Source organism: Trichosurus vulpecula, chromosome 4, assembly GCF_011100635.1.
Source record: "Trichosurus vulpecula isolate mTriVul1 chromosome 4, mTriVul1.pri, whole genome shotgun sequence".
Classification (NCBI taxonomy): domain Eukaryota; kingdom Metazoa; phylum Chordata; class Mammalia; order Diprotodontia; family Phalangeridae; genus Trichosurus; species Trichosurus vulpecula.
Window position 1 is genome coordinate 186,381,479 of NC_050576.1, and position 20,906 is coordinate 186,402,384.

A 20,906-nucleotide genomic window follows, 5' to 3' on the forward strand; every position below is an offset into this window, starting at 1 on the left:
AACAAAATTTTGGGACGTCACGCTTTCTGATCATCATTGGGTAATGACATATTATGATAACGAATTGAAAGGTGTGGCTAGGCCCTGATACCCAGGGCCATAACGACCAGAATGCAATGGCGAGCGACTACACTGGTAAGAGAAGTCACAAAAGAAAGGGGGGGGTGTGGGAGGGGTGAGTATGACGTGAAACAAGTGCGCCATGACGCCTGGGCAATGCCACTCCGCGTCTTGGCGTCGGCAGATCGCCTTTCCCTCACTCCTACCTCCTCCGCCCCTCGCTGGTTCGCTCAGCCGTCGCAGCCTGATGACGCCCTCCCGGAAGTGGCGCTCCAGACTGGGTAATAAAGACAGCGGCGGCCGCGGGGGGAAGCTGTTTGGGGCTGTCTCTCTATCCACAGTCTCCTCCTTTCCGGCTCCAGGAACGTTGGCGAACCTTCCCCGAAAGAAGAGCAGGCCATCATGGGAGGTGGAGATCTGGTGAGTGGAGGGAGCCCGAGGCCTGCTGGGCGGGGAAGGACGGGGGGGGGGGGTTAGTAACCATGGCAACGGAGGAATACAGGGAGAGAGAGAAGGGCAGTGACCTTGGCCCCCAGGAACTGAGGGCCAAACCCCAAACCCCGCTGCGAGGAGCGAAGAGAGAGAGAGAAAGGGAAGGAGGGCGGAGAGAACTGCAGAGAGAGAGATCGTGAGGCTCTGTTACGGCGCTTTTTATTAAGCGCCTACTGTGTGCCAGGCCGTTTACTAAGCGCTGGTGGTACAGGGAAAGGTAAAAATCAATCAGCCCCAGCCCTCAAGGAGGTCACAGTCTAGTGGGGGAGACAGCATGCAGAGAGCTACGTAGAAGCAAGCCATAGACAACCTCAATGGGGGATGGATAGATGGCAGTGATTTGGGGTTGAGAAGAAAGAAGCAGGGAGGTTAAAGGGAGGGGAGAAACCCTGGGCAGAGAGAGGGGAGACATGAGAGGCAGAGATAGTGACTGAGACATAGAGACAGCACCTTTCCCCTTCGTGGAAGGTAAGGTGGCCTCAGGGAAGCTGAAGTGGTGACATTAAGAGGAAATGAGGCCGGAGCACGATGGCCTTAGTCATTGTCATCCCCTTCCCCATCTTCCCATTCTCTTCAGGCAACTCTTATCCTGTTTTCTCCTGTTTGATCCTTCACATCACTGCCAGATGAATCTTCTCTCGGCATAAATCTCGTTTCAGAACCCGGTTAAAGTACAGATGGCTTAGCTTTCTTTAAAGGGCTTCCACTGTCTGGAGTCCCAATTTTCTACCTGATTTTTATATTATTTCCCATTGTACACTCTACATTCTAGCCAAACCTGACTTTTCACTGGTCATCTTATCACAGTCCGCCCCACCTTTATAAATCTTATTTTTTCTTGGTTCTGGCACTCTTTCTCATGATCTCATGATAAATGTTATTTACAGATTGATACTCCTACATATTTGGTTACCCTTTCTTAAGCCCCCATTGAGAAGGGTTTAAATCCTACTCATCATTTAAGACACACCTTTAATTCTTTTTTATGGAGGCTTGCTTGATCCTTGTAGTTGGAATTGATCTTTCAATTCAGCAAACGTTTGTTAAACTACTGTTGTAGGGGTACTGCTAGGCTCTGAAGGAGAAACAAAGTTTAGCCAAGAGACAGTTCTTGCCTGCCTGAAGCTTGTGGTCTAGTGGGGAGGGGGAGAATATGTAAGTAAGTTTATTAGAGAGCTGCAAAATAAAGTACTCTGTGAAGTCCAAGAATGAGAAAGTTGCTAAGTTTAGGGAACAGGGAAGGCTTTACCATGGCAGTTGTGTCGGTTTTGAAAAGCTGGATAGTAAGAGGTGGCTGGTATCTTTGGAAAGAGAGAGAAAATAATGGAAGTATGAGTATTTAGGGGTGGCTGGTACTTGCAGGATAATGGTCATCAGCATTTCTCCAGTGTCTACTGTGTGCTAAAGCCCTCTGGATGCACAAGAGAGGCATAGGAGGAAGGTATAGACTGCTCAGTTCTGACCTAGAGTCAATCACCTGAAACTAGGCTTGGTCTGCTTGCTTGACCTTTACTTATGTGATCTGAGCTCCCATTGACAGAGACTTGAGAGATTGTGTTACAGAAACACTAAGCAGTATGTAAAATGTGTGTAAATATTATTATTAAAGTCAGAAAGGAGCCTTGAAAACCAAATTTAGCCCAGTACAAACCCAAATCTATTTCCCTTTGTAAGTTGTACACATAGCAAAGGCTGCTTGCTAGTTTTGGTATTCCTACGAAGGTCTTTTCTTGGACCTCATAATACTGTACACTTTTATACACTCACTGTCTTGGTTTGCTTTGCATTTTATATATTTGTAAACGTTCCCCATGGCTAAAGATTGTCTTCTTTATCTTTGTAGCTCTCTGGTACCTGTTGCATATACTTTATTGACCTGAGTAGGATTTTTAGCTGTCTTAAACCATGTAAATTTGTGATGGCAGCCTTAGAACTCTCCCTGTCCTTGAGCTTTGTGCTCCATCTCCAAAGCTGTCCAGATGAGTAGGAGAGGCACCCTTTATTTTTCTGACTGAGACTTATCAAGAGAAAGGTTTTCACTTGCATTTTTCCTGTCTCCTGTTGTATGAAGATGTGGAGGTGTGAGAGGCTATGCCATCGAGCATTTATTAAATGTTAACTATGTGCTAGGTAGGCACTGGCTTTGATCAGGTCACATAAAGGAAGGCAAAAGCAAAAACAACCCTCAAGGAGCTTCCATTTTCAGGGGGGAAACATCATGCAAATAAAAAAAATCACCTACAGAGTAGAAAAGAAACTTAGAGCGGAAAGCTCAACACCGAGAAAGGCTTCCTGCGAAAGTAGAATTTGTACTGAATTCTAAAGAAAGCCATCAATGTCAGGAAGTGGAGATGAGGAGCAAGAGGATCCCAGGGGCAGGAGATGGATGGTCACATGTGAGGAATAGCAAGCAGGCCAATGCTGCTAGACTTCATGGAAGGAGTAATGTGTAAGAAGACTGGAAAGGCAGGAGGGGGACAGGTTGGGAAGAACCTTAAATGGCAAACAGAAGGCTTTATATTTGATTACTGCTGGTAATGGGGAGCCAGTGGAAGTTATTGAGAAAGGGTTGGGTGGAAACATGGTTAGACCTACTCTAAGCAAAAATCACTTGGACAGCTATGTGGAAGATGGATTAAAATGGGAAAAGACTTGAAGCAGACTTGAGACTAATTAGAAGGCCATCACAATAGTCCAGGTCAGAGGTCATGAGGGCCTGAACTAAGTTGCTGACTGTGGGAGTAGAAAGAATGAGATTTGTAATAAGATTCAGCAAGTGATTGGATTTATGGTACTAGAGAAAATGAAACATAAGATATCAAACCTGAGTTACTCTGAGGATGGTGTGATTCTCAGCAGAAATATGGAAGTTCAGAAAAGGGGAGAGTTTGGGGGAAAGGATAATGAATTCTGTTTTTGACATGTTGAATTTGAGATGCCTAATTGGAGATTGAGGATTAGAGCTCAGAGGAGACTGGAGGGGAGGGGCTGGATGTGTAAATGTGGGAATCTCCTACATGGAAATGGTAAAGGTCTGATGGTTTTTTTTTTCTCTCATTTTGACTCCATAGAATCTGAAGAAGAGCTGGCACCCACAGACCCTCCGAAATGTGGAGAAAGTGTGGAAGGCCGAGCAGAAACATGAGGCAGAACGGAGAAAGATTGAGGAACTGCAGCGGGAGCTTCGGGAAGAAAGGGCACGGGAGGAGATGCAGCGCTATGCAGAGGATGTGGGAGCTGTCAAGTGAGTGTTGGAACTTAGCATTTGGTGAGAACTTTGGAACGAGGGTCTTCTGGTATGGGTCCCAGATTGGTTTATTTCCTGCGTGTTGCATTTAGCACTTAGTGGAGGAGTGCCTTGCATACAATAGGTGGTTAATATTGAATTTACATATATGCTTCTACTGTTGGATAGCATGCACTTTGGGAATGTAGGTTTTTTTTTTAAACAAACAAAATCTTTCCCCCTTCAATTAAAAAACAAAACAAAACCCTACAAATATGCACAGTTAAGCAAAACGAATTCCTGAATTGATCATGTCCAAAAAAAAAAATAGAAATCTCATTCCACATCTTGAGTCTGTCACCTCTCTGTCAGGAGGTACATAGTGTGCTTTATCATTGGTCTTCTGGAATTATGGTTAGTCACTGTACAGATCAGAATGCTTAAATGTTTTAAAATAATTTATCTTTATGATGTTGAATAATTTGTTCTGGTTCTTCAGGAAAGTCTTCCAAGGTTCCTCTGAAACTGTCCCTTTTATTATTTCTTAAAGAGTATAATACTATTTTATTACATTCATATACCATAACTTGTTCAGCCATTCCCCAATTCATAAGCACCTCCTTAGTTTCTAGATCTTAGCCAGCACCAAAAAGCTGCTATAAATATTTTTGTGTAAGTGAGTCTTTTCCCTTTTTCTTTAGTCTCTTTGGAGTATGCACTTGGTATGGTATTCCTCAATTAAAGGATACATATAGTTTAATAACTTTTGGAGCACATTTCCAAATTGCTTTCCAGAATGACTAAACCAATTTATAGCTTCACCAGTAGAATGTAGGTTCATATTAAGGAGCCAGTGTGATGTCATGGAATGGGGAATGGGTTGGAATTCAGAAACCTGGATTCTGGTAGTATTTCTCCCACTATCAATCCATCAACATGCATTAAAAATGCTAAAGAGTTTTGTAACCTTGGATATAGTTTTCTATTGTGTAAAATAAGGATGACATTATCTACTCTATACCTTATAATGTTGGAAAAATAAAATGAAATATGAAAAACACAAAATCACATAATGTATTCTAAAAGTAAAACCATAAGTGATTTTCTAGATTTGTTGTGTAGAGTCATCTGTACCGTTATTCCCTTCCATTAAAGTAAATAATTAACAGTTCACTATGTATGTGTAGTGACCTCCAACTGTAATCAGTTACTATAGTAAACTAGGGTTTTTTGTTTTGGTGAAAATTCATTTCTCTTCAGATCATGAGGGCACAGAACATGGGAGAACCCATACTACTGCTTTAGGCTTTACCTGGGGCAAGTCTGCAAACTGGTTATGTCCTGCTTTCCCTCATCTGCTATACTGAAGGCTCTTCATTTTTTATTAATAGATGGCATTTTTTATTTAATACAGTAAGCATTTATCAAGTACTTACTATGGGCTAGGCCCTGGAGATATAAAAGCAAGAGAGAAACAGCCCCAACCCTCAAGGAGCTGGGAATTCTAGTCAGGGAAAACATGTACATGTACCGAGATAAGTAATTTCAGGATTGGGGTGGAGTGGCCTTCAGCAAAGGCTTCTTTTTGGAGCAGGCACTTGGGGTGAGCTGTGAAAGAAGATAGGTGAAGGAAAGTAGAGGTAAGAAGAGAACATTATAGGTATGGGGAATAGCCTGTACAAAACCATAGGCACAGGAGGCAGAGAATCATGTGTCAGGTGCAGCAAGTTAGACAGTTTGGTAGGACCCCATAGTGTACCTAAGGAAGGATGATCTGAAGTCAGTCTGGAAAAAAGAGGTTGGGGTGAGATTGTGAAATACTTTAAATGTCATGCTAAGATTTTACATTTTAATCCTAGAGGCAGTAGGGAACTACTAGAGCTTCTTGAGCAGGAGAGTGTTGTGGGTTTCATATCTTTTGAGATTATAGCTATACTTGGAAGAGATCTCAGAGGCCATTTAGTCTACCCCTGTCATTTCACAGATGAGAAAACTGAGCCTCATGGAGGTTTAAAATGACTTGTTCGTTGACACAGAGGTAGTAAATATCAGAGGTGTAATTTGAATTCGGGTCTTCTGATTCAGGTCAAATGTGCTGCTTCTGCTGCTTCCTGGAGTTGACATTTTTGAAATACAGGAAAAACATACTAAATAAAAATGATGGGTAAGGGAGAAAAGCTAAAAACTGAAATATAAATGGCTTGCTGATAATTTAAACCCTCCAAATAAAAGTTCTCAATAGAAATATTTACATCACAGTGTATCATGAATGTTATTAGACTGTTAACATACTATAATCCTGGATCTAGAAGTCAAAGTCACGTTGAAATAGTTCTTAATTTTCTGAACCCTTTGAAAAAGCTACTAATTTTTTCTTATATTCCTCCTATATATCCTCTTTATATTGTAGAAGAAAGCATTTTTTAAACTACTCAACAAAACCACTTTCTTTGTATTATCACCAATTCTGAAATAGTGGAATTTTCCATGTAAATGAGCTTTCTGGAGTTGACTGTCTTGTAAGACCACTTGAAGACCCTAGCTTTCTCCCTACCTATTCTGCCCCCATCGGGAGGGGGAGAGAAAGGTGATGGTCTTTTATTTACTTAATGACCTTTGAACACAGAGACATGAAGTATATGTCCTATTCTTTGTGCTGTGAATTGTTTGAATCATATGGTTCAGGAAGGCAGAGCCCTTGTCCATCATCTTTGCTTGTGTGGTATTCCGTATAGAATCATGCTAACATGGGAACTTGATAGAGTGAAAACTCATTTAAAGACGCTCGGTCATCATGTTCCCCCATTACTGCAGTTCATCTCTCAATATAAGCAGAGTGGTTAACATCGTTATCTATCTATCCCCATCTTTGTTTTGATTATAATTTTATTTTTGGTGGTAGAAAAGTTTTCCTTCTAGGATACTATATTTTCCGAAAGGAACTGATTAGAAATCATTTTAAGACCAGATTAAGCTACAGAAAACAGCTGAAGCAATGCTCTTATTTCCCTTGACTTGTCTGCTGAATTTGATTTCCCCACAGCATACCATAAAAAGTATTACTCCAGCTGTCTCCTCCAGCCTCTTCATTCACTCCTCTGTTTCCTTTCTTGGTTCCTCTTCTTCTTTCTGATCTTTCGTTAAGGATGGATGTTCCCTTAAGGCCTTTTGGACATTTACAAAAACTTGGCAGGTCTGCTGTCACCTCAAACCCAACATGTTTAAAATTAGATTTTGAATCTACTTTCAAGACTTGCTTCTGGTTTAACTTCTTTGTCAGTGGCATTACCATTCTGACAATCATCTGGAATCTTGGTTTTTTTGGTTTATCAACCTCCTTCAGTCCCCATCTCCATTCAAAAATCCTTCAAAAGATTCTACTTAGCTTAAGTCTCACCTCCTCTGTGTACCCTTCCCTGATTACTCTTTGTCCTCACTGAACTCTCTCTCTCCTTTGAATTCCTGAAGCACTTAAAGTGTACCACACCATTTAGTATAGTGGGGTGCGGGTGGGGTGGGGTGGGATGGGGCTTATTGACTGAGTCCTGCTCTTGGCAGCTGCTACGTGAGTTTATCTCTGGCACTGTGGAAAAAAGCATTACTCTGAGAGTCATAAGACTTGGGTTTGAACTCCAACTTGGCCACCTAACTCTATGATCTGACTTCTCTTGTGTCCATTTCCCTGTACATAAAATAGAGATGATGAAACTTGTACTACCTGTGTCTTGCCTTCTGCTGAAATCCTACTCTTGTATTGTGAAGGATTCTCAGAGGCTGCATCATTTTGGCAGGTGCTGCAAAATTGGAAAGGCCTTTGAATATTGGCCTTGTGACAAGGCTATCTGTCTTCCAAAGATTATCCTAGCTAATTGAAGAAAGCCATCACCAAAAGTGATTTTTTTTTTACTACATCAATTCATATGTTATCTCATAGGATCATAGCTTAAGATCTGGGAAGGACCTTAGAGGCCAGTGAGTCCAACTGTCTCATTTTACAGGTAAGGAAACTGAAGCCCTAAGAAGTTAAGGGACTTACTTAGGGAGCCAGTGCAGTGTTTGAGGCAGGATTTCTTTCTTTCTGACTCCATACCTAGTGCTGTACTTATTTCACCACATCACTAGCTTCATCTGCTTACTGTCTCCTAGGCTACAGAGAGACTGTCATTATATTGAGTACAAAGGGGCAGTAACTACATACCAATGAAATTTCAAATGTTTAGAAATATTGTGGTATTTATCTCTCTATTCCATGAGGTTATTCTGAATAACAAATGACAGAATGAATGTAAAGTGCTTTGTAAGCATAAAGCATTTGTAGAATTTGCATAAGCTATTATGTGTATTTATAAATTAGTAGGTATCTAAGCTTTCTTTGATCACATGGAAGGTGACCTATTGAAGGGATGAAATTCTGAGAACTTTTTTGGTAATTGTGGGTTGTTTTCTTTTCCTCTTGGAATCAGAAAAAAAGAAGAAAAACTAGACTGGATGTACCAGGGCCCTGGTGGGATGGTGAACCGTGATGAGTATCTGATGGGACGTCCCATTGACAAATATGTTTTTGAGAAGATGGAAGACAAAGAAGCAGGTTGTTCATCTGAGACAGGACTTCTCCCAGGCTCCATCTTTGCCCCCTCGGGTGCCAATTCTCTACTTGACATGGCCAGCAAAATCCGGGAGGACCCACTTTTCATCATTCGGTATTACCATAGGTTTGGGAGGGAGGCTTAATTTACTGAGACTTTAAGAAGTTTTGCTGAACTGAATTCAGTAGACTCTCTTTCTTTGTATTGGTTTCTCCTCAGCTTTTTTCTTTTTGAATGAATTTGTTCATATCTAAGGCTGGGCATCCAGATACTGGTGAATTTCATAGTCTGACCCAGATTTGTTTTCCTGATTTTAGCCTCTTTGTTGTAAATGTGGCTTCAAGCACAGGCTAAAGAAAACTGGCAACCTTGGAAGGATCTGGGGCTTAGGGTGAGAGCAATGAGTGGGCAGAGAAGTTCATCTGTTAGATGACTGTTGAAGCTAAGGTGAGGAAAAGAAACTGTTGCTGCCTTTACTAGGTTCCAGGCTGTCCATGGGAACTGACAGAACTGCTGATCCACTGTGTCCCCCCAAATGCCAGGATCTTCTGGCTTGTAGATGGGGAGGAATAAAGTACACTCTGGGGCTGTTGTGTTCCCCATCCCTCACTCCCTCTGCTGCTGAAGAACGTAGAATACGTGGTTCTTAGTCATCTCTACTGACAGTATGGGCTTGATTTCTTTAAAGGGGAATCTGCCATAAACCCCTTAAAGGTTTCACCGCTTACGTTAGCCAAAGGGAAGGAAGAGCAGAACCTTCCAATTCCGCATTAAGGGTCTCTTGCCTGACAAATTTCTATGAGGATTTTAAGCATTGAGTTCCTCCTATAAGAAGTAGGAAAATGAGCTGATTGCCAAGAGGGAAGAGGAGAACCAGAGCCTTCTAAAGGTAATGACATCTGTAGATTTGGGAAGGTCTCTGGTTTTAGCACTGCTATACAGACTTCTCTATGGGACTTGGATGGATTTGTGTGTGAGAGCATCCATTTAGAGAATCATTTAATATCCTTTGGAAAAAGAAATGTCAGTGATTTGTATTTTTACAATTTGCTTTCAGAAAGAAGGAGGAAGAGAAAAAGAGAGAAGTCTTGAATAATCCAGTGAAAATGAAGAAAATCAAAGAATTGGTAAGTATTACGTAATATAAGAGTCTCAAAACTCAAATTCCTAATCAATCAACAAACATTTATTAAGGGCGTACTGTGTGCCAGTCATTGTGCAAGGCTCTAGGGATACACATACATACATGAAATCATCTCTAGTAGATAGTAGCTTATGTCCTAATGGGAGGGGCAGGGGTATAAACAAGGACATGTATAAGTGTAGACAGAATAAGTTTAAAGAGAATACCAATGAATACAAAGTGGTTAAATACAAGGTAGTAGGTAGTTAAATACAAGGCAGCTAGGTGGCACAGTGGGTAGAGCACCGGCCCTGGAGTCAGGAGGACCTGAGTTCAAATCTGGCCTCAGACACTTAGTAGTTATGTGACCCCAGGCAAGTCACTTAACCTTGATTGCCTCAGGAAAAAAAAAATACAGGGTAGTTTGGGAGGGTTGGCAATAACAGGAAAGGAGGAGATGGTGCTTGGGCTTCATCTTGAAGGAAGAAAAAGGGGTCCTCTGAGGCTGAGGGGGAATGCATTCTAGGCATGGAGATGGGAGATATGGAGTGTCATGTGAGGAACAATGAGAAGACCAGTTTGGTTGGTCTCAGAGTATTTCATAAAAGAATATGTCCTATTCTGCAGAAGTAAGATTTATGATCCAGATCTGGAAGAGACCTCAGAGGCCTCTGAGTCCAATGTCCTTAAATTTTTCTGTTACAGAGAATATATAACTTTCAGTGATTATATTTTTAACTAGATAACTTGTTTCACCGAAGCATATAAACCCCAACAACGTCACAACCAGCCCACCAGAGCACTGTCCTTGAAATGGTTAAACAAAACCAAATGAATTCTATATACCGATGCTGCGTGCAGTCTTTTGGTTGTTTGCCATTTGTTAAAAGGAAGCAGGGTGTATGCTTTGACTAATAAGTTCAGTGTATTTTATCCAATTTTTTTCTCCGAGTGCATTTTTAGTGAAGCATGATTCTTTTCTCTACTTTTTGGGGTGGGGAAGGTATTGTGTGGCATAAATTCCCTGGTAAAAGTGGGAGCTTGGATTTTACTGTGTTTCACAACGAATCGTGCTGTTTTTTCAGCAGGTCAAAGCCTATTGTTGAGTTTTTTAGACAGAACCATCAACCCTTACCCACTTCAGCCTAGCCTCTGGTGGAATCAGACACAATTGGAAAGTTGGAAGGCGTTGTTGCAGCTAATCTAACCTTGCCACTGAAGGAATCCCTCCTATTCCATACCTGAGAAATAGTTGTCCAGCCTCTGCTGGAAGGCCTCCATGGAAGGGGGATCTTGCCACCTCTTAGGTTGCCTGTTCCACTATTGGGCTGCTCTCATTAGTAGGGAGTTTTTCCTGACATCCAGCCTAAATTACTACTTCCACCCATTGTTCCTTATCCTGCCCTCAGGGACCAACCAAATGGAATAAGTCAGTTCCCTCCTGTATGTGACAGCTTCTATTTCTTGTAGCTAGGCCCATCTTAATGTAGCCCAAGAACGAATTGCCTTTTTTGGCTGCCGCATTACACTGCTGACTCATGTTGAGGCTGCAGTCCACTAAACCACACCTTACCCCACTCCCCACCTCAACTTTTTCAGAACAATGATGTCTGTCTTTGTCTCCCCCCATCTTATATTTGTGAGGCAGCATTAGTAGAACATTGAGCTGGGACTCAGAAAATCTGGTTCTATCACCATCACTCTGGGTAAGTCCCAGTCTTCTGCAGGCTCAATTTCCTCATCTTATGTTTTTGTTTGTTTGTAGGCAGTTGGGGTTAAGTGACTTGCCCAGAGTCATACAGCTAGTAAATGTCTGAGGCCGGATTTGAACTTAGGTCCTCCTGATTCCAGGGTTGGTGCTCTATCCACTGTAACCCCAGTTGCCTCAGGTTTCTTCATCTTATGAAATGGAGATTGCTACTATTGACTTAAATGCAAAAATGTACTTTGTAAAAGCACTTTATAAATATGACTATTCCACTAAAGTCCTGCTCTGATGCCCCATTGCGGTGTGGAGGCACGCTAAAGGCTATAGCAGTGGAAAGCGTGTTGCCTCTAGCAGCCCTTACTAGATTGGAAAGTCTTTGAGGATGAACTTTATGTCTTTTTTCTGGGGTCCCCTTTACTTGGGTTTCATCACCAGGTTGGTCAGAGAATGATCAAATTTTTTGCCACAGTACCATTCAAAGAGTACTTGGTAGTTTGCTGTCTTCTTTGCTGATGTGGAATAGTAATAACTCCTTAATGGAGGTAACATGTTCTTGGCTTAAAATGGAAACTGCTAGAACGCATGGAACTTTGGTGATGTTCTATACTGCTGACGACTACAAAGCTATGCAGTAAGTGTAATGGGAGTTTCTTGAGGGCAAGAACATTTTTCGTCCTTCTATCCTAAGAGTCTAGCATGTGCTCAGCACATAGTAGGTGCTTTATAAGTGTTGTATTTGTTTTGTTGAGTGTTTGGCACCAGTTCCCCTAGAAGTCAGATTGCTTGAGCTTGGCAGGTATCAGAAAAAGATTCCATGGGAGGGAGTCAAGAGTAAAAGGTGGAGCAAAATCAACATCGTGCTTTGTGAATTTTCTAGTTGCAAATGAGTCTGGAAAAGAAGGAGAAGAAGAAGAAGAAGGAAAAGAAAAAAAAGCATAAGAAGCACAAGCATCACAGCTCCAGCAGTGACCGTTCTGCCAGTGAGGAAGAGCGTAGCCGTGGAAGGTGCATGGAGGAGGCATTTGGTGCCCCATTAGCTCATATGTCGCTGGGTGGCATCCTGGGCCTGGAGAGGTTGGCCTAGGCCTAGTCTTAGTGATCTTTTGTCAGAAAAAAACATCTCATTGTCTGACTCAAGATCTTTTGGCTTCTGATTGTTATAGGACAGAAATGGGTTTGTTAGGTTTTTTTTAAACAGGTTAATCCACCCATTTTGAAAAATATATTTTTATTCTGAACTTAGATACCAAATAGCATGGGCATTTGCATAGACTTAGTACAGAAAAAGAGGATTGTATGTGAAACTGTACATATGCTGTTTTTCTTTTTAAGTATATGACAAAATCCACCTGTAGCTTTCAAAGCTGTTTTACTTATCTGACCTCATTTCTATTCTTTTCTCTCCATTTATCCACCCATTCTTGCCCACTCTGTCTCTCTCCCCCATGAGAATAGCAGCAGGCACCTCTGCCTCTGACTCACTGTCAGCCTCCAGAATAGCAGCACACGGTTGGGGGAAAGAGCTCCAGTGGGGGTTGGGGCTGTCGAGCCAGGCCCACGATTTTTCACAGGAAAAACAAGATTGCGCTGATGCATCTTCCCAGCCAAGAAAACCCAAATAGGGAAACACACTCCCAAGTAATAACGGGGAGGTGGGAAGGCCACGGAGGGGGCAGGAAATATGTTTGAGCACATGAAATTAAACTGCTTTCTATATCTGCTTCCTCACACAGTTGTTTGTATCCTTTTTTTTGCCTTTAAATTTCTTCTTAGGTCTCAAAAGAAGATGGCAAGTCCTCCTCCTGTTTTTCCCAAAGCTCCAGGTTATGGCTTACAGGTAGGTACCTGGGCTCCTCCCATAGTGGTGCCAGCATGCTGTTTTTTGTTCAAGTGACACTGAGCATTTTTTAGCATCTGATAGTTATAAAAGACAATAAGATGCCTAAACATTCAAGGCAAGTACCCCTGAGGAGCAACTTTCTCTTCCTTCATCATGTGCTTCTATCTCTTGGCAGACAGGACAGCCCCATGAATTCCATGCTAAATTGTCAAGATTGTGATTTGGGCTTCCTTATTTCTCATTCCCCTCTGCATCCCTTGCCCTAGGCCTGGGGTAGGAGAGCGTTGAGAAGGGAAGTAGGTCAGGTGGATAAGGTTTAGGGGTTGCTTTTTAAGGTAATGATGTTCCTATATTTGCATGACTGTACCTGTCTTGAAAATAGTTCTGTAAAGATAAGATGATGTGCTCTTGATGTCTCCCGAGTGGTTGTTCCTTCCTCAGTATCAGTGGATTTTCCTTTAAACCTCAGGTGTCTGAATAGCTTTTTTGCTTTATCCTTTCTATAGATAAAGGACACTGACCACGATCGCAGACTACAGGGACCTCTGGCAGCTGAAGCTGGGGGAGCACACAGGGTCAAGAATCATTCTAGGTCACGGAGCGCCTCCCGTTCACCCCCAAAACACACCAGCAGGAAGGGCGCATGGGATGCTGACACGCGGGACAGGAGGTCACGGTCCCCTAAACATAGTAGACAGTGAGTGTGCCCAGTTAACAGGGAAATAACTACAGGGAGTGCACTTTTGATTTCATTAGCAGTATGCAGATGTCATACTGTTTCCCCTATACTTCCATAGATGCTTGTCTCTTGCATACTGTTTTTTGTTACATTTAGCTTTCCTTCTCGCCCCTTGGATGTAAAAATCAGAGGAACCATAAATTTATAGGTATATATTGTATTCCAGTGTACTTTGAAGACTGGGTTAAATGCTATCTTTGTTATCTCCTGTGTATTCCCTGTGGCTTTCTCTTTAAGATATTGTCCTTCCTTCCTGTCTCTCCTCTCTCTGAGTGCCCCTCCCCCCCCAAGTTGTCTTACTGTCGAGTTACAGTCCTTCTCCCACAGGTATCAGAGACATGGACTTAGGTCCCATCGCTGAAAAGACTCTTTCCTTGATTACAGGCACACTTCCAAAGTAAACAGGAAAGAAAGAGGCCGAACTAAGAGCCCTTCCCCCAAAAAGGAAGGCTATCAGAGGCGACATGCTCCAGGTTATACCAGGTAAGGTGGGTGCCTAATTAGGGTAGCTCCAGAATCTTGATGTGTGAGCCCAGGAATAGCATAGACCAAGCTAGAAAGAGGCTAGCTATATAATAGGCTTTTCCCCTGGCAAGTCATTTTACAGCTTTCTTTCTGCTGTCTCCAATAACTTACACACCATAGAGAGGTCCATGGTCAAACTTTTTTTTTCCTTTTTTTAAAATTTCTTTTTTTTTCAAACTTTTTTTTCCTTAAGAAATTTTCTGCCTTGAGAATACTAGCCAAAAATCAGTTAAAATTTGATGCCAGAAAATTAGTCATAAAACAGGTATCATTGCTTTGCAGAAGAGTGTGGAAAACACTTGATATGTTGTCATGAGGAGGGATGGCTAAAAGATCCTGGTGGGTCCCTAGACCAAAAGAAAAAGTCTCTGCTTTTAAAGGGAAAGTGTTGTCACAGAATATAGCATAGAACTTATAGGAAATCCAAGATAATTTGGGAATGGAGGGAAAGCTAATGAGTAGAAGGATCAGGGAAGGCTTCCTGTAGGACAGGACCTGGGTTGAGTCTTGAAGGAACCTAAGGATTCTCGGAAGCAGAGATAAGGAGGAAGAAGTGCATTCTGGGCATGGAGAACAGCCTGTACAAAGCACAGAAAAAGGAGCTGGATTTTTATCCGTGATCAACAACAAATAGGCAATTTTGGCTTCAGTCAGTCTATCAAACATTTATTAAGCTTCTGTTATGTACCAGGCACTTAGGATACAAAGAAAAAATTAAACAGTCCCTGCCTTCAGTAAACTCGCATTCTTTTTTGTCATCTTCATTGTACATCAGTGTATACAAAGATCTATGTAAGATAACTTTTGGGAGGGGGGATGTGTGCCTCCAATGTAATTGGAATACTAATGGAGTTCAGGTAAGGATGGCCTCATGTAAGGAGGAAGTACAGCATGGGAATGGGGAACAGTATCTACAAATATATAAGGATAGGAAATGGGACATTTTCCTAGGAGATGGGTAATTTGGTCGAATCATAGAGTATGTGAAAGGGGATAATGCAGATGATGCTAGAGAGGTAGCTTTGGGCCAGGTAGAGATCCTTTCAATGCCCAACAGAGGAGTTTTAATTTGATACTGGAAGTAATAGGAAACCCCAGGAGTTTGAGCAGTGGAGTAGCTGGTCAGATGGCAGCTTTGTGGAAGATGAATTAGAGAGGCTGGAGGCAGGAGACCAATTGAGCTGTTACAGAGGTCTAGTCAAGAGGGGCTGAGGGCCCACACTTGGATGGGAGATGCTGTAGAGGCTTGACAGCTGAGTGTGATCAGAAGGCTGGTGGTTCACAGAACCAAGAGAGTTAGGAAGAGTGGTGAGTTTGAGAGAAAAGTAACAAGTACTGTACTGAAAAGGTTGAAATTGAGATGTTTGTGGAACATTCAGTTCAAGATACCAAGTAGATATTTGGTAATGCAGGATTGGAGCTCAGGAGAGAAACTCTGCCAGTGATGCAGCTTGGAGAGTCATCTGCATAGCAATGATAACTGAACCCATGGGAGCTGATGAAGTCATTGTGTAAGACAGTATAAAGAAGAGGGCCCAGTGTATAACCTAGGGATAGACCTATAGTTGGGGATGGGAGAGGGGGGGAGTATGGATGAAGAGCCATCAGAGGAAATTGAGAAGTAGGCAGAAAAAAGAGGTAGTGGGATCACGAGAAAGTAAAATTGAGTGTATCATCTAGGTCAGGGGTGGGGAACCTGCAGCTTCAAGGCCACATGTGGCCCTCTAAGTCCTGGAGTGTGACCTTTTGACTGAGTCCAACTTTTACAGAATAAATCCTTTTATTAAGGGTACTTGTTCTGTGAAGTTTGAATTCAGTCAGAGGGCCGCACTTAAGGACCTAGAGGACCACAAGCAGCCTGGAGGCCACAGGCTCCCCACCCCTGATCTAGGTGGTCAGCAGGGTCACATGCTATAGAAAGGTCAAGAGGGAGGACTGAGAAGAATCCATCAGTCAATTAGGAAATCATTGTTAACTTTGGAAAGAGTAGTTTCAGTTGTGTGATGAGGTACAAAGTGCATGAGGGAGGACAGAAGACTAATGTGAAATGATACTGGAAAAGTAGGCTGGATATAGATTATGAGGCTTTAGTCCTAAAATAGTATGTTTGTATTTCATGGTAGGGGCAATGGGGAGTCATTGATATTTCTTGAGCAGGGAGATGACATGCTCAGAGTGGTGCTTAGGAATATTATTTTGATAGCTGGGTAGAGTCTGAATTGGAGGTGATAGGGTGGGAGAGTGAGGAGAAAATGGAAACAAGAAGCCCAATCAGGAGGCTATTTCAGGAATCTAGTCACAGGTAATAAGGGCCTGAATAAAGGTGGTCGCTAAAGACCTGCAGAAGCAAGAAATGATGTGTAGATTGACAAGGCTTGGTAACCGATTGGGTCTGGGAGGTGATGGAGAATGAAGAATCAAGGATGACTCTGAAGTATTGAACTTGAATGACCAGAAGAATGATTTATTCTCAGTAGAAAAGGGGAAGTTTGGAGGAGAGGGAGGTTTAGAAGGGAAAACATTTGGATTCAACCTTTTATAACCTTGCATCACTCAGACAGTCTTGGCAGCTGTGGAGAGGTGGAAATATTCTTGGAAGCCTACCTAAATGTAATTGGAGCTTATACCATTGCCCTTTGTGAAGCTTCAAGTGAAAGACTCAGGACGACTTGTCTGTTGGACTTCATTTAACTATTCTGTGGGATGTGCATATAATGACACTGCATTTATCCGGCATCATTAGAAGATTGGGTAGACAGATACAGTCTTTTCAACTCTAGTGATTCTGTGAGTGCATTTTTCCCCCCAGACAACTGAAGAGTGCTTCAGTTCAAAACTTAAATTTTACAATAGCAGCCCTGAGCGCTAAGTAGACCATAGATAAAAGGTGACACAATAGTTAAGTGGTAGACCTGAAACTAGAATCCAGGACCACTGACTCCCAAGTCTGGTGTTCTTTCTACTTCCAAAGTATAAACTCTTCATTGTAGAACTAGACTATTGAAACTCTGGACTTTATTAAGCAGAGTTTGATCTCTCTGAAATGGATTTTCCTCTTTGCTTCCTGAGAACACTGGAAAGAATAGTGTGTGATTTGGAATGTGGAATGACAGGGATAAAACTCTTTCATTTTCATAAGGAGTTAAGTTGAAATTCTCAAGCTATAGTAGTTTCTAGTTTGGTCCTAAATAGTGTTTTGTCTCCAGATTCCCAACCATTTCCAGACTTGCTTTATGGCTAAAAACAAGATCAATTTTGAGATGTTCCTGCTAGCTACTACATTGACTGTGAGTGTGGGGCCTTTTTTTGTTCTCATGCTTCTTATTCCTTAATCATTCCAAAGACCTACTGATCATTGACTTTCCCCGAATGACTCTAAAAATAAAAAAAGTTTTTCATTTGATTCAGGATGGTCAAGGGTGCTACGCTTTCTAGGTCCTCATCATTGACTTTCTTAGATGAGGGAGTTTGTGAGGGAGAAAAAGGAGTCTCAAGCAAGCTAAGTGTGTGTTGATGACTAAGAACCTACTGCTCACGCTGAACCTGGCTTTCTCTTCCATATATGAGATTGTTCCCAGCTGGGAAAAGGTAGATCTGGCAGGGGTTTATGTTCACAGAAAACTCTCAGCAGAGGAACTTGAGCGAAAACGGCAAGAAATGATGGAGAATGCCAAGTGGCGGGAGGAAGAGAGGCTGAACACCCTCAAGAGGCATGAAAAGGAAGATGAAAGAGAACGAAAGCTGGAGAAGTTGGACTCTCGGGATGGGAAATTCATTCAGTGAGTAGACTTGTCCCCAGCCATCCCGTTCCCCCACACCCTCTCCAGACTGCATATTTCTTGTAATTGGGGTGGGAGGGTGCCTCGGTGTCATGGCTCTGAAAGAAAACCTCAGCTCTTGGCACTCAGCTTCCAGAGCACTGTTGGTAGGGTCCAGGCCTCTGGCCAGAGAGTGGGATGTTGATTTTGTTGTGGGCAGAAAAAGATAGGTTTCTAAATCATTGACACTCTCTGGTCCTCCTTTTAAGTTTGGGGATTTCATGGTTTAAGAATCTTTTTCTAGTGGGCCTTTGCCTCACTTTCTGAAGTAGATAAATTTTCTCTTATGGGTACTTATGGGGAAAAAGAAATCTGCTGCTTCCCCCATTTGTATGTAGTTCCAGATGGCATGCTGAAAGTTATGTGTGGGCTTTTAAAAGTCTGTTTAATTTATAGTAGCCTGAATCTTGCTGCTTCTTATCATGACCTAGCCGGAGAGTTGGTCAATTAGAAAGGATGTTTTTGACTTGTCTCTCTCAACTCCTTCACAGCCAGTTGAAGTTAGAAAGTACGTCCACCTCCTCCTTAGAGGATAGGGTCAAGCGCAACATCTACTCCCTGCAGAGAACTTCAGCTGCTTTGGAGAAGAACTTCATGAAGAGATGAAGCTTGTTCACAAGGCTCTTATGCTGATGATCCTGAGTTTTCCAGGGAAGCTGCTGGCTCCTTAAAGAATCCTCTTTATAAGAGTTGAGATGACTTCCAAGGATGTCAGATGGCCACTGCTCAAAGTGATTCTACTCCAGTCATTCCTGAGAACAACTAACACCCCTCACAAAACAGGGAAGAGGCCCTGTTGTGTACAGTATCAGTCAGTTCCTTGGTTGCCTCCTCCGGTGTATATTGCAGAGTTGGGGTTTTGCAGTTTCTTTAAGAGGTGCCCATCTTTGTTTCAGTGCTCCTAGAGATTCCTACCACTTTGTAGAGCTATTCATGGTCCTGACAGTGGTCCTGTAATTTACCCTGAGCCTGCCTTTTCCATCAGATCCATTCCCTTTCAGTACAGACTGAACTTAAAAAAAAAATCAATCTCCCTTTAAAAATCATTCGTGGACCTCTTCAGCTGAGTAGCAAATCAAAGGATAGAATCAATATTCCTGGCTTCTGTTACAAAATGTCTTGAAAGTTAATTTGAGACAGATCAGTGCCAGCTTGGGAAGAGCCAGAGAAAGAAAAAGGAAATTCATGGAGGAAATCCAGAGAGGTGGAGAAACAATAGTAAAAAGAAATGAACTGTTAAATGAACTGTTAAACTATTTGGTTTTTAAAAATTTACAGCAGTATTGTGTGTATATGTACAAATGTATACTTTTTAATAGTTATTTTTGTCTAAATATCCCATTTGAGAAGTGATTTTTGATATATTATTACCATATCAAACTGTGGATACCAAATAATCCTGTCACACAGGGCAGCTTTCTCTTCTGTGTAGCTGGGATGGTTTTTACCACTTCCCACAGCGCCTTAACCCATTTACAGATGGATCACTTTGTGTCTCTGGATGTGAAGTTTATGGTTCCAGAGGCACAACCAAACTGCCAACAGGCCTCCTGGCTTTAAAAGAAAATAAAATAGAAATTCTGTTTATTTTCTTGTGTTCTTTTTATGGTGGTGTTGGTAAAAGTTGGTGTCAGCTAAAAGAAAATACAGTGAAACTTTTAAGGTAATGAATGAGGTACTCCCCCACCTCCTTTTCCCTTCATCTTTTTGACCACTGCATTTCAAATGTCAGTAAAGGGTCACAGAGTTAGATCTGGAAATGGACTTTTAAATGTCATCTGGTCTGACCCCCCTCATTGTACAAATGAGGCCCATAGTGGTGCTAAGTGGCAGGAGTGGACACTCACACCTTGACCCTCAGACTCCACATCTAGCACTATGTCAGGGTCTCTAGTTTTTCCAAGACATATTCCTTCATTTTTATCCTTATGTTGAATTAGGTTCAGCTAATTTATACATTGGCTAAAATGATCATTTTCTAACAGAGAAAATGGACTAGGATGTGTTTTTCATTTGTATTTGACCACAGCCATGGAATTTTTATTTCATGTGCCTTGGTGCCCTAGGTTTAGGGATAGAATTTCACACTGTCCTCTCATGCTAGGAAGTTTAGCAGTCTTTATTACATATTTACACACAAAGTCTCAACCAAAAACTCTAAATGCGACTTTTATAGCTTGAAAAACTGCAAAAAGACATTTGGCACACCGTATTTTAACCTGTAGTTTAAGGGGACGTGGGGCTCAGTTCTCAGCAGCCTCGGTACCTTGGTTTTGAAATACGAAGCAACACTTCCAAGCTACCTGATTCATCAGTTATGTGGGTTCAGTAAGGAGATTCTTCCCTTGGGATGAATACCTCACAACCCGTGTGCAGTTTAGGTGGGGACTTGATGTAGCCCACCTGAGAATGGGATGACTTAATCCATTCGGCTGAAGGTCCCTCAATTTACCGCTTTAGCGGGAGATGAAAGGGAGGCCAGGTGGGTGGATGCTGGACCCATTCATAAAACCCAGAGTTCCCGGTCTTCTCTTCCCATTGGCCCTGGGGAAAAGGGGCGTGTCCCGCGGGTGGCGCACGCCCTACGTCCAGGGGAGTAGGACAATCCATGAATTGAGAGAGAAGGGGGAGATTTCCCTCAGTTTTCCAATTTCCCTCTGCTCGCTACTGCCATCCTCCCTCGGGGTGGGGATGGTACGTCCCACCTTCCTCGCATTTCATCCCCCGCCTCCCCTCCCCGAGCCGCGGCAATTGCCGCCATCTTGGCGCGTCAAACTGAGAGAAGCAGC

The 20,906-nt window shown here is 42.3% G+C and overlaps 1 protein-coding gene across 1 annotated transcript; it reads left to right on the forward strand.

The window, feature by feature from the left end:
• The first annotated feature begins 292 nt into the window (after nucleotides 1-292).
• Nucleotides 293-19,703, forward strand: CWC25 (CWC25 spliceosome associated protein homolog). The gene is made up of 10 exons (XM_036758113.1): nucleotides 293-480; nucleotides 3,624-3,796; nucleotides 8,242-8,478; nucleotides 9,422-9,491; nucleotides 12,073-12,200; nucleotides 12,969-13,032; nucleotides 13,542-13,732; nucleotides 14,159-14,257; nucleotides 17,917-18,078; nucleotides 18,609-19,703. The coding sequence occupies exons 1-10, from the start codon at nucleotides 463-465 to the stop codon at nucleotides 18,721-18,723; spliced, it is 1,257 nt and encodes a 418-aa protein (XP_036614008.1). The 5' UTR covers nucleotides 293-462; the 3' UTR covers nucleotides 18,724-19,703.
• Nucleotides 19,704-20,906: the final 1,203 nt, after the last annotated feature.

Bases quoted from the DNA above. Each gene is read 5' to 3' on its own strand.
- CWC25 (XM_036758113.1), top strand. The intron at 12,201-12,968 runs GTGCATGGAGGA...ATTTCTTCTTAG, and splicing joins GAAGAGCGTAGCCGTGGAAG to GTCTCAAAAGAAGATGGCAA. The intron at 14,258-17,916 runs GTAAGGTGGGTG...TTATGTTCACAG, and splicing joins CATGCTCCAGGTTATACCAG to AAAACTCTCAGCAGAGGAAC.